General features: G+C 45.8%; 1 protein-coding gene across 1 annotated transcript in view; it reads right to left on the bottom strand.

The window, feature by feature from the left end:
• Positions 1–15,954, bottom strand: part of LOC101740648 (START domain-containing protein 10) — a 61,845-nt gene that overhangs the window by 20,433 nt on the left and 25,458 nt on the right. Inside the window, exon 2 of the mRNA XM_012693133.4 lies at positions 12,379–12,526. Within this exon, the coding sequence (XP_012548587.1) occupies positions 12,379–12,526 (148 nt within the window). The remainder of the gene's footprint in view (positions 1–12,378; positions 12,527–15,954) is intronic.

The raw sequence follows: 15,954 nt of genomic DNA on the forward strand, positions 1-15,954 counted from the left end.
GCTTTTTTTGGAACCGGTGGTAGAGTTAACATTTTCTTTTACATTTTGACATTCAACAAGTGTGTTTTTGATGACATCCAAGTTGAAATAAATGATTTTGAATTTGAATTTGAATTGAACAATAAGCTATATAAGAAACTCTCTCTCAGTATAGCGATAATATATTTCAAGATATGATATACTAATTTTGGTAGTTTTATTATAGACTAGAAGCTTGCATATTGCATGTCCAATGATTCTATAACTGACGAACAAAAGCAGAACCAATAGTACTACTAGCCTCATGATTTATTAGCCTTACATTAAATGATGAATTATTTAAATATTATTGAATTCTTTTAAAACTATTCTCTTGGCGGTCCACGGTACGCGGAGCATTCTTCGCCAACACCACATTTCGAACGCTAGTACAACAACAAGGTAGAACAAGGTAGAAGGGAAAAGACCCGCCGGCCGGCCACCAAACCGTTGGTCGGATCAGATAACTGCGCTCACTGGACTCTCTGTTACCAACGCCCTGAGAGAAGCCGAAAACCGAAGCAAATGGAAGCTGAGGGTACAAAGAGCCACGAAGGGCTTTCAAGGACACGACCTTCAGCAATGAAGTATTCGACTAAGAAGAAAAAGAAGAAGAAAACTATTCGTTGCTAGATTTTTTTTTCTTTAACCAATGAAAATGTCACTATGAATAGTGCAATTCCATACAATGTAGAGTGTAGTTTGAATTTTATCCATAATATTTTTAACAATTCGTTAGTAATTCACTTGTATCTAGGAATTTTTATTCAGTTCTCATTTAGATAGAAGAGACGAATTGTCTGCGCAACGAAATATGTAAATACGATGAAATAACTTAGACGAGATAGGAAATAGTTCATTATGCGTTTTCTCATATCGACATCATGAATATAAACGACTGCTTATTTATGTAGAAGCTGAATTATTTAGGACGTACTTTTATTGCTAAAGCAAAGAGGAAAGAATTCGAAGCATTTTTAATGTTTTTTATTGCTTAGATGGGTGGACGAGCTCACAGCGCACCTGGTGTTAAGTGGTTACTGGAGCCCATAGACATCCACAACGTAAATGCGCCACCCACCTTGAGATACGAGTTCTAAGGTCTCGTGTATAGTTACAACGGCTGCCCCACCCTTCAAACCGAAACGCATTACTGCTTCACGGCAGAAATAGGCAGGGTGGTGGTACCCATCCGCGCGGACTCACAAGAGGTCCTACCACCAGTAAAAACCGTTTCACACATAACGCACATAACTGGAATTTGCTGCGATATTATAGATACCAGAAACGAACAAATGTACTTAAAGATTAAACAAAGACAATACGTCTTAAGTAATATACATTAGGGTGTGTGTGTGTGCGAATTTTCTTCTCTTGATTTCTCGTAGGTTCGAGAATGACCGGCCATTTCTCCGTGTACCCAACGAAACTTGAGATAATGGGCGACAACCACACTGACATCAACTAATTCAACTTCGAAACATTACAGCGGAATTGTTGTTGTTTCAACAAAATTCTAACCGCTTTTTAAATGTAAAAAACATCTACGAATGTTTTCTTTGCTTTTTTTTGTGACTCGTAGTCATTATGAAATCTAACTTCAAGGTTTATTCTCTCGTTTACAATTCTATTACTATTTCATTTAATAAAAAAACTTTAAATATTAAACGTGAATTGAAACAGTAAAAGTAATTATGCTATCAACTAGCTTTTAAAAAAAAGGAACAAATAATTGCCCCCACATAGATTCTATGGGTCCAATCTCATGCCTTTATTGGAGTTGTATCAGAGGTCATTTTGAAATTCAAGGAGCCCGAACTGGATGAGAACCAATAGATTTTGATTGAACCTCAACCTCATGTATTATTATTTATTACGGGGTCGTCGTACTCCCTTACGGGGGCACGGAGCGGGCCTCGGGGTAAACCCCACTACCCGGGCAGACGCTCCCTGCCACATAGGGCAGGGGTGAAATAGATGCAAGACTGGATTGGGGGGAGGGCTGTTCGCAGCGTGCTCCGGCACACTCACATCGACAAAAATACATACATATATATAATACGATGGGCAGTCTGGTGACGGCTCGATGCCCGGCTGCTGTCCTCTGCTTCCTTACAGCTATAATTTTTTTTTTTTTTTTTTTTTTTTTTTTTTTTTTTTTTTTTTTTTTTTTTTTTTTTTTTTTTTTTTTTTTTCCCCCTTATTATCTAACTACAACTAACTACTAACTAAACTAAACTAACTAAACTACTATATACAACAGGGACAACAGTCAGCAACCGTGGGGCCCGCCACCGGCCCCATGCCGCGGCCCCACCTCTACAAACCAGAGGAGGAGCCGCGGCACTAGTTTGGCGCTCACCCGTTCTGGGCTCCCCAAAAGGGGAAGACCATCGCGGGGAGGGACCGATGTTAAACACTCCCCAGACGGGGGAGTGGTCCACCCAACGGGGGTGGGAAATGGGTCCCCATAAGGGGGCACCCCAACGATGTGGGGGGACATGACGAGTGTGGACAGCTCAGTCCCATGGGGGCACTCATTATGAGCACTCCCATATCACTCCGATTAAGCCGACTATCTTACCATAGCCGGGGGTTCCAGTAGCTCCCTTGGTAGCGCCCGACCATCAGGTGGTCTGGCGTGCAAGGGAGCTATATTGTGGAGGTGCTCGTGGGGTCCACCGTCAGCCCGCTCGTAAAGATTACGAGCTAGCCTCCGGATGAACTCCTCGAGCGACTCCACATCTAGATCCCGGGCGATTACGTCATTTCTGACGTAACGCCCTGCTCCGACTATCGTGCGAAGAGCCAGATTTTGCTGGACCTGTAATCTCGCCCGCATACCCTGCGGGATGAGGTGATACCAGGCCTCAGCTGCGTACGTGATACGGGAACGGACATACGTCTTATAAATGCCGAGCTTAGTCCTGACCGGCAACCTGGAGGCCAACACCGGCCGGAGGAGGAATCTCGCACAGCGAGCGGCCGCCAACGCCTTATTGGCGTGGGCGGTCATCCTCAAACTCCGGTCGATATCGACCCCCAAGTACCGGACGCTGGATCTAAACTCGACATTAGCGCCACGGAGACTGAGCTGTCCCGGGACGACTGTTGTGCGGACCGGACCGAAGAGGATAGCCGCAGTCTTCCCCACGTTGACCGCGACCCTCCATCGGTCCAGCCACTGGGGTAGTAGGTCCAAAAGCCTCTGCATCCTCAAAATGGCCGCAGAGGGGACGTTGGATGACGAGAAGTAGGCGCTGTCGTCGGCAAACAGCGCCAACTTCACGTCTACTTCCCACGCTTGGAGGTTACCCTCGAGCGTGGGAATGTCGTTGGTGTAGAGAGCGTAGAGGAGTGGGGCCAGGACGCTTCCCTGCGGAACTCCGGCCGTGACTGGGCGCACCGACGACTTGGCGCCCTCGACCGCGACAAAGAAGGATCTTCCCTCCAGGTACGACCCCAGCAGTCGCACGTAGGCGTGCTGGAGGTCCGTGTTCTGCACCAGCTTGTGGATCAGTCCCGCATGCCAGACACGGTCGAAGGCTTTCTCGATATCGAGAAAGACTGCGGCCGTGTACTGGCGCGCGTTGGACCGATCCGCCAAGTGATGCATGACGCGGACCAATTGCAGCGTTGTCGAGTGACCGCTGCGAAACCCGAACTGCTCGGGTCTGGGAAGGATGTGCGGCGACACCCTTCTCAGCAGCAGCCTCTCGAACAACTTGCCCACATGCGACAGCAAGGTGATCGGACGGTAACTGGAGGGATTTCTCCTATCCTTGCCGGGTTTGGGCAAGGCGATAACCTTGCCCAATTTGCAAATTCCCGGGAAGTGTCCTGTGGACAGAATGGAATTGAACAGCCGTGTCATGTATGACACGACCGTTTCAGGGAAGTGGAAGAATGCGAGGGAGGGAATACCGTCCTCACCCGGCGCCTTGCGCCTCTTCATCCGCTTGATGGAGAGGCGCAATTCACTGGGAGTGATGAAAACATCATCTCCCAACGGTGGCACCGGGGAGGAGAGTAGGTTCGCTACGCTCTCTTCCACCGATTGGTGGAATGCGGCCTCTGAGGGTGCAGAGTCATTCGGAACGAACTGCCGCTCCAGCATTGCGGCCAGGACATCGGCGCGGGCCTGAGCCGAGAAGCATCGGTTGCCCCTCTCGTCCACGAGTGGACAAGTCGGGGCAGGCCGATTTGAGAGCTGGCGGCAAAGTCGGTGGAGGGACACGGAAGAGGGGTCCTCACGGGCCTCCTCAATCCGTTCCTCCCACGCATAGCCCCGAAAGGAGCTAATCTTCGCCGCCAACTCCGCTTCCAACTCATTAAGCTCGCGCTTGATCCTGGGACAACGAGTTGTCGCCCAGAGCCTCCTCAGGCCCCTCTTCCGGCGAATGATCGCCTTCAGATGGGCCGGGAGTCTACCTCTGGGCCCGCCGCTGGGCACAAGAGTCGTCGCCTGGTCAATCGCTCCCCTGATGGAGTCGACAAGGCGGACTGCCGCGTCGTCGACCCCCTCAGGGGTGTTGGGGTCCTGAATTACGGGAAGGTCGACTAGTCGTCTCTTAAAGAGCTCCCAGTCGACCTTCGGTCGTAGGGGCGAAGTCGCAACCCGGGTGAGCCCCATTCCCAGTGTCACCAGGACAGGGAGATGTGGGGTACCCAGGTCGTACAGTGCCTCGATCGTTACGGGGCACCGTAGCCCCTTATGAACACACACGTCCAGCACATCGGGCTGGTATCGCGCGGCGGTCGGGACGTGCGTGGGTTCATCAGGGCCGACCACAGAGTAGTCGCCCCTATCGGCATCTTCTAACAGCCGCCTGCCCACTGCTGTGTTAAGTCGGGAACCCCACGCGACGTGCTTCGCGTTGAGGTCCCCGACCAGCAGAGCTGGGCGGCTGTCGTAATTCAGGGCCCGTCTTATATCCTCAGGGTGGAATTCAGGCCCCGGGGGTCTATACGCGGCATAAATCCGCATATCTCCCCCCGAGGTGTGTACCCTCACACCGACTGACCTTGTCGATGAGAAGGACAGCAAATCCAACTGATCATGCACCACGTCCCGCCTGACAAGGGCCGCAGTGCCCCTGAACGGCCGCCCGGCAGGGGTAAGCTCGTCACGTCGGTACATGAAATAGTTGGGAATCCTGAACACATCCTGAGGTTTTAACAAGGTCTCGCCCAGGAGCAGAACCTCTGGGTTGTACTCCCGGGCGAGAACAAGCAGGTCGTTCTTTCGGGACTTTATCCCGTCGGGGTTCCAATAAATGATGCGCAGCTCCTGGCTAGCCATTGAACTGCGCAATCATTCGGTAGAACCCCGACAGGAGCGCCCCGAAGGGACTGGCTCCCGAGGCGATCTCACGGATTACTCCGGAGATCACCTCGGACAATTTCTCCCACAATGTGAGCAGCCAGGCAGCAAAACCGGCAGGCTGGGAGGCCTGCCGACCGCTGCGCCGCTCGCGCTGTGGGCGGGGGGGGAGGGGGGGCAAATTATTTATGTTGGCAGTAGTGGTCACATCAGCCGAATGGGCCGAGGGCAATGGTTGGCTTGGTATCGTATGGGCCGGAGTGGAGTTTTCTGTGACCTCCATGTTCTCTGGGTCGGTTGGTTGTGGTGCAGAATTCTGCACTGTAGGCACCGGAATGTCTCCGTTTGCATTCTCCCGTTCCTCTCTTTTCCTTATTTTCCGTTTTAGTTTTTTCCTCCTGTTTTTTTCCCTTTTTTTGTTTAGGGTCGTAATGCCGCTAGTCGGACGGGATATTGTGGGAGCACCAGCAGAAGTGCGACCACGGGGAGCAGGAGTAGGTTGGACTTTCTTTGACTGCCGTGGCGGGTTGGCCTGTGCCATCAGCGTAGACGCCGATGGCAGTGCCTCCACCACCACCGCAGACGGAGCGGAGTGGGAAGAGGGAGGGGGCTGGGAAGTTTTCCCTTTCCCCTTCCCCTTCCCTTTTGCTTTTGCTACAGGTACTGAAGCCGGAAGAGCTGTACTCCCGGCCCGAGGCGCCTGTGGGGCAGGAGGAGGGACGGTTACTCCCATCATCCTGGCCCGCTTGCGGAAGATCGCACACCGTCTGTCGACGGCGGCATGGTCCTTCCCGCAGTTGGCACAGGAAAACGGGCCGTCCCTCGGCCTCGGGCAGTCCCCCGAGGCCGAGGAGATGTGCTCCCCGGCACACCTTACGCAACGGACCGCACGATGACAGTTGTAGGAGGCGTGTCCGAAGGCCTGGCAGCGATGACACTGCGCAGGCCCTCGGATTGGACGCCATCCCTCGACCGTCACCCCCGGCAGGTACAGCAGTTCGTTGACTGCGTACAAGCGGGCGAGGTCGTCCTTCGAGAGGTGGTCCAGGGCTACGTGAAACACGCATCCCGGACGCCCTCTTTGGGACCTAATGCACCTGGCGTATCGAGCCGGGAATCCCAGCTCCTTCAGGGCATTGATGATTTCTGCCTCGTCGGTGTCGGCAGGAAGGCCCCGGACCGCCACCTTCGAAGGCATCTCCTCCGCCAGGGCGTAGCAGTACCATTTAATGGTACCGTCCCTGGCAGAGGCCTCCGACAGGTCGGCCTGGACCGCCCTATACTCCTCAGCCGACGTCGGCAGAAATCTAAAGCCGGCGCCGAAGGGTCGCGCCGAGGGTGCGCGGCCCAGGGGCTCCCTAATGGCCGCCATATGGCGGGACCAATTTGGAAGGGCCTCCACCATAATTGGCGGGTGTCGGCGCAGTTCCTCCTGGGCGCGACCCTTCGGCCTCGGGGGAGGGACTCGTGAGGATTGGGAAGTCCTCTGGGCGGTAGGGATACCTGGCCTAGCTGCCATGGCAGCATAGGAGGTAGAGGGAGTGGGGTTGGGCTTAGGGACCTGTTGAGGTCTGGTAGACTCGAGGTCCATATACCTGGTGGAGTCCAGGTTGCCCGCCGCGCCGCTTAGGGCGGGGGCACCTCGGGTTGAGTCTACCGGGATTGGAGATAGCGTTGGGGAAGGAGAGCGAGGAGGGGATCTTACTTGCCTTAGGGCTGTCCCTGTCCTGGCGGGAGCCCTAGGCTTCGGAATTGGTTGGGCTGGGATTGGACTCCCAGAGGGGGACGAGGACCTAGATGAGGAGGGAGTGACCGATTCGGTTGAGGAATGTGCATAGGATGTGGTCGCACTCTCCTCTCCCTCCGATCTAGACGAGGGGCCTATTCTTGGACGCTTGTCCTTTTCGCTCGATGAGCCTCGGTCGGACTCGGACCTGGCCTTCTTCCGCGGCCGAGAGGGCCCAGAGGGATCGGTCAACGGGGGAAGGATATCTTCCTCCGGTTCGATCCTCAGAGTCCTCTGGGCCGCGACCGGAGGCCCGGGCCGGCTGTCCGTCCCGAGTCCCATCGAGACTGTACGGGTTGCTGGTGAAGGTCTGAATCTCAGACTCGTCATAACTTGGCGTCCCTTACGGGACGGGCCGGGGGTGCTGATTATGGGGGGTGATGTCCCCCCAGACATGATTTAGCCAATAAGTTTTACTGGTCCCCACTGTAGGGCTGACTTCCGACCGAAATACTGAGTGGTTCATCTAAGAACTAATATGTACTGAATCTAATAGCTAATTAGTAGTACTGTAACGTAATTTAAAATAGGATTTGTAAACTAGTAATGAATAATACAACTAATAAGGTAATAAATACAGAATAAAACAAGAGTGAAACAAAAATTAAAAATACACTTACGATTAATCTGCAACGATCCACCCTGCAGGCACCCGCCGCGGCCGGCTACTTATAGTGTGCGTAAAAATTTAACAACTAATAGACGAATAATAGACCACTCTATCAAAGTTAGCTTACCATTGGGGCTCGAGTTCCAATCTATATATATCTAAGTTAAAAAAGGAGAAACATTCAATCTAATAATTAATAAACTTTAATCTAATGTAAATAAAGAAAGAAAAAAGAAAAATTAAAAATAACTATTGACAATCGTGTGTACGCGTTGAGAACGCAATCGCCCTTACACGATACCAGTGCACCTGGAGGATTCCACCCCAGCTTATAATTAAGGTGGGGATAGAACCTACAACTACACAATAATTTAAAATTATAATAAATCAAAACTATGTCAGTCAGCAACGACGGGAACCTACAGTATGTTCGTGATATTTACCAAAATAATAAAGATAATAAATGGATTATGAACTATAAGAAATGAACTATACTATAAATTACCACTTAAGGAGATCGGTCGGTTCGCCAATATGTAACCGTATTTATTAAATTATATTTACAGAATTTAAAATATTAAAACTATGGAGGGTATATTGAAATAACTTAACTTTATAGTAAATAAATCTGCCACAGTGGCGCTAGTAGGTGATTACAATATGATTATAAAAATTATTATATCAAAATGAATTTAAATAATTAAGTGGTAAAAATTAAAATGATTAAACAATAGAAAAAGAATAAGGAAAAATAACTATGCATAAGGAAAAATAACTATGTACTAATTCTAGAACAAACTGTTTACGGGTTCCCGACTTTGCCGTGGTCCACCACCGTAAATTGGCTTACGCGGGTTTAGTATCAGCCCCTCCTAACCCCGAAGGGTAGGGGAGGACTGGGAACGGACACAGATGGCCAGACTCGAAGGCGCTAACGTAACTCGGTTTTTATTCTTAGAATAAAATGAGTACGCAGCTTTTCCAGGCTGAACGACAACTACCCGCAATTAACCAATGTTAGGAAAGAAAGTGTCGAACAACTCACCTGGTCCCGGGTCCTGCGTTACGTTGCTCGGAACGTCTCCGCGCCGAAACAACACCGCTAGATGCAAACACACTCACTTTGGGCACACACAATCGCACAGCACAACACAATAGGGGCCTCTTAGCACTGGTGTCCCGGGCAACCTCATGTGTCAAAGTTGCAAATGGATACAGAATGCGCAGTCTATGAACATTGATAAAATGAGGTAGGTAATGAGCGTGTGTGTCGAACTAAAATAGTAAACGATATTTAGTTTTAGTACCCCTATAACATGAAAATGTTTAGACACTACTCAAAAATGTTTAGCCACTACTCAAAAATGTTTAGACACTAATCAAAAATGCTTAGCCACTATTCAAAAATGTTTAGTGACTACTCAAAAATGTTTAGCCACTACTCAAAAACGTTTAGCCAATATTCAAAAATGTTTAACACTAATTAAAAATGTTTGGCCTCTACTCAAAACATCCGCACAACACTCTCTAATCCGTTCCATTTTAAATACTTATTTAGGTTAGAAAATTACTGTAGTTAAAACATTACTGCCTCCTGTGGCAAATTGAAATAATTAACAAGTTGATAAATGTCCCATTTATTGTGTTTTCACTGCTACGAATACTCTTTTAATTATTTAATCTTTTCTTAATCTTCTTGTCTCTTAAATAGGATATGACATTTTAGATTTCTTTACACATTTTTAAATGATTAAGTCAAGATCACTATTTAGTAGCAATACTACTAGTGTCTTTCAGTGTTACTTATTAATAATTTATTTTTATGTACGAAAACATAAAAACGTTGTTTATTTCTATCCTATCTGTCCTGTTGTTGTCTAATTTTATTATTCATGTTTCCATCACATCTTTTCGTGTTTTAATCCAAACAAGCTAAAACCGTATGATATGGCTATATCAAATCAAACTACAAATGAGTCTGGTGGTAGGACATCTTGTGAGTCCGCACGGGTAGGCACCACCACCCTGCCTATTACTGCCAAGGGTGCAGTGTGAGTTTGTTGCTTAAAGATTATATTGCTTAAAAATGTTTATTGTTAATTTATTAAGTAAATCAAAGAAATGTTAATGTTATGAATGCACCCGGGTGACGCGGTTGTTGATAGTTTTTTTATTGCCCTTGTAGGCAGTCGAGCGCACGGCGCACCTGATGGTGAGTGGTTATTGTCGCTCATGGACTTCAGCAATGCCAGGAGCAGAGCCAAGCCGCTGCCTACCTGCACTAACGATTTGTGAAAATAAAGTTAACGCGTCACGCGAATTATGCTGACAAAGGTGTTCGGTAATATATCAACGAACCAAAGTTTTAGGTACATTTAAAGTCTGATAAGCACGAGCCTCGTTCGTAAGCAGATCACCCTAACAAAACAAAGATGAGGAATGGTAAAAGCAATCATTCGATGTTGGGCGGACGTGCGAACTGCCGTACACGAGTGCTCGTCGAATCCGGAAATATGGAAAGGCGTGAAGGCACGTGTATAGCGCAGACGGAACGTTCCGAATACGAAGCTTTACTCGTGATCCAGTTATATATACTCAGATAAAGTATTGTATTCGTTTACCACAGAATATATATATCGGCGCAAATATGACGATTCACCTACTTATTATAAAAATAATAATGATTGAATGTGATATGACTGATCATCTGATCATCAACTAATTACTCTGTGTTTATTACGATGGGAGATTGATGTTAAACACTATGTCACTATCCCTTTTATTATAATAATTTCAATACTTTAAAAACGTGTAAACACGCGCACATGTATCAAGCTCTATAAAAACGGCCGTGCTGTCTAGCGCTTGGTCACCACTTCGAGCATCCTACTCCCTAATAGGCGCGTTAACACCTCCGCCGCTAGCCCCATCACTCTCTTTGGCCAGCCCATACCGTGGGCCTCGAAGGTCAAATACCTAGGCGTCACCCTAGATGGAGGGATGACATTCCGTCCCCATATCAAAACGGTACGCGACCGTGCTGCCTTCATATTAGGACGTCTCTACCCTATGCTTTGCAAGCGAAGCAAACTATCCCTCCGTAATAAGGTAACTCTCTACAAAACTTGCATACGCCCCGTCATGACGTATGTAAGCGTAGTGTTCGCTCACGCGGCTCGCACTAACTTGAAATCCCTTCAGGTTATTCAATCCCGATTGGGAGGATAGCCGTCGAAGCACCATGGTTCCTCAGAAACGTGGATCGCCATGATAACCTGGAACTTGACTCAGTCAGTAAGTATCTACAGTCGGCATCATTGCGCCACTTTGAGAAGGCGGCACGACATGAGAACCCTCTTGTCGTGGCCGCTGGAAACTACATACCCGATCCTGTAGACCGAATGGTAAACAGTCGACGTCGCGCAAAACACGTCATTACGGATCCTCCCGATCCATTAACGGTGCTTTTAGGTACCACAAGCACCGGTCACCGTCCTCGTCGAACCCGTCGCTTGCGACGAAGAGCTCGACGAGCGAATTAACCCACAGACACAGCCCACTGAGTTTCTCGCCGGATCTTCTCAGTGGGTCGCGTTTCCGAACCGGTGGTAGATTCTGCGAAGCACTGCTCTTGCTAGGGCCAGTGTTAGCAACACTTCGCTTTGAGCCCCGTGAGCTTACCTACACGTTAGGGTGAAGCTGAAATAGCCTTTCAAGGCATAGTTAAGCATAGTTAGGGAAGAAAGAAAAAAAAGCGCTTGGTTATTCGTGCCCGAGCCGTAGTACAGTACGGATCTCTCTGGGACGTTGTTTCGCTACTCGGGAAATATACGAAGCTCACCAAGTTCTCGTGAAGTTTTGTTTCAGAAACCCAAACGTGAGTCATCGTCAAGAAATTATGTTAAACATTACGGAGGTTTCTCCTCCGTTATATATAATAACCGACGAAAGAGTATTTATTTTCCTGACGTTTTCAAGACATTTCGGATAGCAGAATCGTAGCTATCACGATTTGAAAGAAAACGTTGTCGTATCTACTTAATCTTCATAATCTTTTTGTAAATTAGAATTATTTTGTGGCTGTATTCAAAATATTAAAAAAAAAAAGTCATAATAGATAGCTTGGCTTTACTGATAAAAGCATTATAGGGCATTATTTCTGGCGGGAACGAACGAAGGAAGGGAGGAACTAGGAGCGAAGTTGTGTGAATTTATTTATTTTGTTAATTTAGTGCTTCTTCAGATGTGTCATTCTTTAAATGTGTAATAACGGCGGTTTATAAACTGTTTAGAATCTCTGAAAGTGCACAAATGTGGGAAAATGAAACAAAGCCGGTGAACGTAGCTTCTGGGATTCTTCCAAAAAGTCCACTGAAAAAATTTCAGTAAATGACCACCATTTTACTGAGATTATATTTCATCCCATAATATCTCATTTAACTACATTTAATTTCATCCCAGTTGATTAATGTCTCAAAGTAATCATCTTCATTTTATCATTTTTCATAAAAATAAGAATGTAAATTAAAATAAGACATGACCTTAAAGGTCTTCGTTACCAGGTCATAAAATCCCATTAAAAAAAAACTGCTGAGGCAATTTAGAAATCCTTTCCTAGAAAATCATCTTATCGGCACTCACTTGCGTAATACCCAACGTCGTTATTAACGTTGATGTGTCCAGCGTCCTCGGCGGCCAGCATGTGCGTGTCCCAGACGGATCTGTACTCGGGGTCGTGCAGCACGTCGTACAGCGCATCCGGTTCCACATCTCCAAACTCCGCCACCACCTAACACAACATTGAGCTCATTTAAACAAGTCTAGAAATTTAGTTTATAATACGTAAACCCTAAGCCACCCTAACCCTGAATCCAGAGGCGGATTATCCGTAAGGCAAACTAGGCACGTGCCTAGGGGCGTGTAGTTAGTTAGTTACAAGGAGCGCGCGAGCTCAGAATTTTTTAATAATTAAAGAAAATAACATATCGACGATTAAGAACTAAATGCTGATCTATAATCTAAATCTTCTGTCGTCCCTCTTGAGTTCTTCAGTTATAAAGTCCATATTTCATTCGCGCATTAGCGTAAGTACAAGGGTCTTGGTCTACTAAAGTCTAGGGTTTGATGGTACAACGTCATCGTAATTGCAAAAACAACTATAAATATAATTATATAGTTATAATTTATAGTATTATGATGGCCATTTATGGCCGGTAGAGGGGCGCCGATAAAGTGATTGCCTAGGGCTCTCTGGACCTTTAATCCGCCACCGCTTAATCTCTCTCTCTAACCGGCGCCATCTAGGCGGGCTTCTGATAGCCTGCCAACTGAAAGGGCTGGTGGTCGTGGCGCCGACGACCACCGGTCCGGCGTCCCGAGGGGGAGGGTGATGGGAGAGATGTGCCCGCACTAAACACTTCACTTTCCCCCTTTGCCTTTTCATGAGTTCTGTCTCATGCGAGGTTTGGACGTTGGTTGTTGAGCGACAGGAGGTTTTAGTCAGTTCGACTCTGACATACTCCGCCCGCCGTCCCCAGTGAAGCGCGGAAGTCCGGCGATTTCCTCCGGACCAAAAAAAAAACAACCCTAAATCAATAGTTTTAAATCAATTGGCCTTAAAGAATTGACTATTTATTATTATATTATTATACCACTTATTATATTACACTATTATATTACATTGTGTATTTGCATGTATGTTCATAGATATATGTATATGTATGGTATGTATGTGTGTATATGTATGTATATATTTCACTGGATTGATAAACCGCGCGTAATTCGTTTCCAAATTATTCTTGTCCACCTGATGGTTGTCTGGAAGAGATCGCTCTTAGCGATAAGACCGCCAATTGTACTTTTTTTGTATTTAATGTATCGCATTGTTTTTTTTTGTTTTTTTCGTTTTCTCTCTCTCTCTCTCCCCCCCCTCTCTCTCTCCCCCTCCCCCCCCCCCCCCCCCCTCTCCCCCCCCCCCCCCTCTGTCTCTCTCTCCCTCTCTCTAATTTTCGTTTTCGAGAGCAGTTCGATTACAAGAGTGTAATTAAACAAGGATTTGGGATCTAGAATCTATTGTCCATGCCCTGTATCATACAGGTTTTGCATATTAGAACTTCGAAATTCAGCATTAAATTATCGTGAGCGGCATTTAAATGAATGTAACATATTGTCCCTAACCGAAATGAAACGTGCCCCTTGAGTTTGTCGCAGTCTGATGTGAAACGGCTAAAGTAAATAAAAATACTAGGCGCGCTGATAACCGTTGTTATATTTTGTTATAATGTTTTTTGGAGTATATTTAAGTACAATATGAGGGTAGATAGACACTTTTCGGAAATATCGCTTAGTAAAATCTGTATAAAATTATGAACTAAGATTTTCTTCGAAGACTGGGGTTTGGCCTTAGGCGAATTAGGGAGTTCTCTACCCAGGAACGAAGATTTTCCATCAACTGCCCTCGAACCCTCGAAGAATTCTTGAAATCCATAATAACGAAGCATGTCGTAATTGTCAATACTTACTAATACTAATTAATTAATTTACGGCTGAAGGGCGCATCGATCGTTGATACGTTGACTTATCACAGAGGACTTCACTATTCCATTGAAAGCTCCGTGAGTGTTGCCTTACTTAAACAATTGTGTTATCGTCATGGCCAACCTTCATAATATTACACTTATTATTTAGTAGCTACACTTCAAAAGACATACAGTAGAAGCTTGTCATATCTAAAGTCGTCGGGGAAACTTAAAGTACTATGATTTTTTTCATCGTGTTCATTATGACAGATAAAGATGTTTTTTTCTATTTTTTAAGCCCCGTTAAGCCCCGTTAACCTGAACATTTCCACACGCATCAACAACCGATGGATATACAAGAATTTTATTAATTTAGTTCTATTAAACTAACCAGTATCAACATCAAAATAACATGAAATTTATTAATTAAAATAATCTGGACTGATCTGGTAGTAATAGATAAGTAGAGGCAGCAAAATTTAACTTACAACAAGCTCGCTAATCAAGAAAAAAATCTAACGGAAGAAGACCTTAAGAAGGACTAACCTAATGACCAACATCGTTTAAAAAGTCTATTTGCCAGGAACATGACAACTACAATAGTAGGTACTTACGGTGGCCCACCATATTGCCTAATAACAATAAAATATATATAATACATATATAGGTAGATATTAACATTTTGGTAATTTTAAAACTGCACAATAGTATGGTAATAAAACAGAGTTACTGGACCTGGTTTCTCGGATTTCCATTCTAATAAACAATGGAAATATAAGAAGTCGGTTGCCATACTGGAAAAATTGAAAATTCGATAAAAAAAAATTCATAATTTTGTATTAGATACGTAAATAAGTTACGGAAGTTGCCAGTCTCGCCGCTAACACTAAATAATATAATCCTACTCTAATCTTTTCTTCTAAAAGTCAGCTTATAAAATAATGGTGTCGAGTGCTCACGACTTACGAACGTGATAAAAACATTATCGTTTGTTTTCAGTGTGCTTATTGCGAGTTTTTTAACGTTCTCGATAGCGAAAAAGTTAACTCAAATTTGAATGGAGTTAGAACGTTTGCCTACATTTACCGCTAGGGGCGCAGTTCCAACTGCATACTAATTTGAGTTAACTTTTCCGCTATCGAGAACGTTAAAAACTCGCACTAAGCACACAGGGCTGCTTGCTCATGAAATCAAAATTAAAGAACTTGTTCTTCTTGCCCTTATCCCACTATGTGGGGTCGGCACAGAACATCCTCTTTTTCCATTCAAAATAAAAATACTAAACTATCGATCCAAAAAAACTTTTTCTGAATGACTCGAAAGAGCTATCCTAAAAGTTACCAACCCTAGTTACGAACTCAGCCGAAGAATACTTCTTTGGGAAGTTTAATTGATGATCTCTCTGTACTAGTTACAGCATCCAGAACACTTTTACTTTATTGTGTCCCTCTAGAGTTTAATTGGATCCGAAGAGGAACTTGATCACTCTTGAGTTGACACTGAGAAGAGACAATAAGTTCACGGACTGAGATACTGTAGAGATTAGTTTATACTCATAAAATTTTTTCCAGTGCTACCAAGAACTTTAAATTTCATATAAATTCTAGGGGGTTTTCTAGAACAAGTGATAATAAGTCGACCGTAATGAGATCTCCAAGGTCGCCGACGGTCTAGTGTTATTCCTCGGTGCTTGTATAAA

This window comes from Bombyx mori, chromosome 12, assembly GCF_030269925.1.
Source record: "Bombyx mori chromosome 12, ASM3026992v2".
NCBI classification, from domain to species: Eukaryota; Metazoa; Arthropoda; class Insecta; order Lepidoptera; family Bombycidae; genus Bombyx; species Bombyx mori.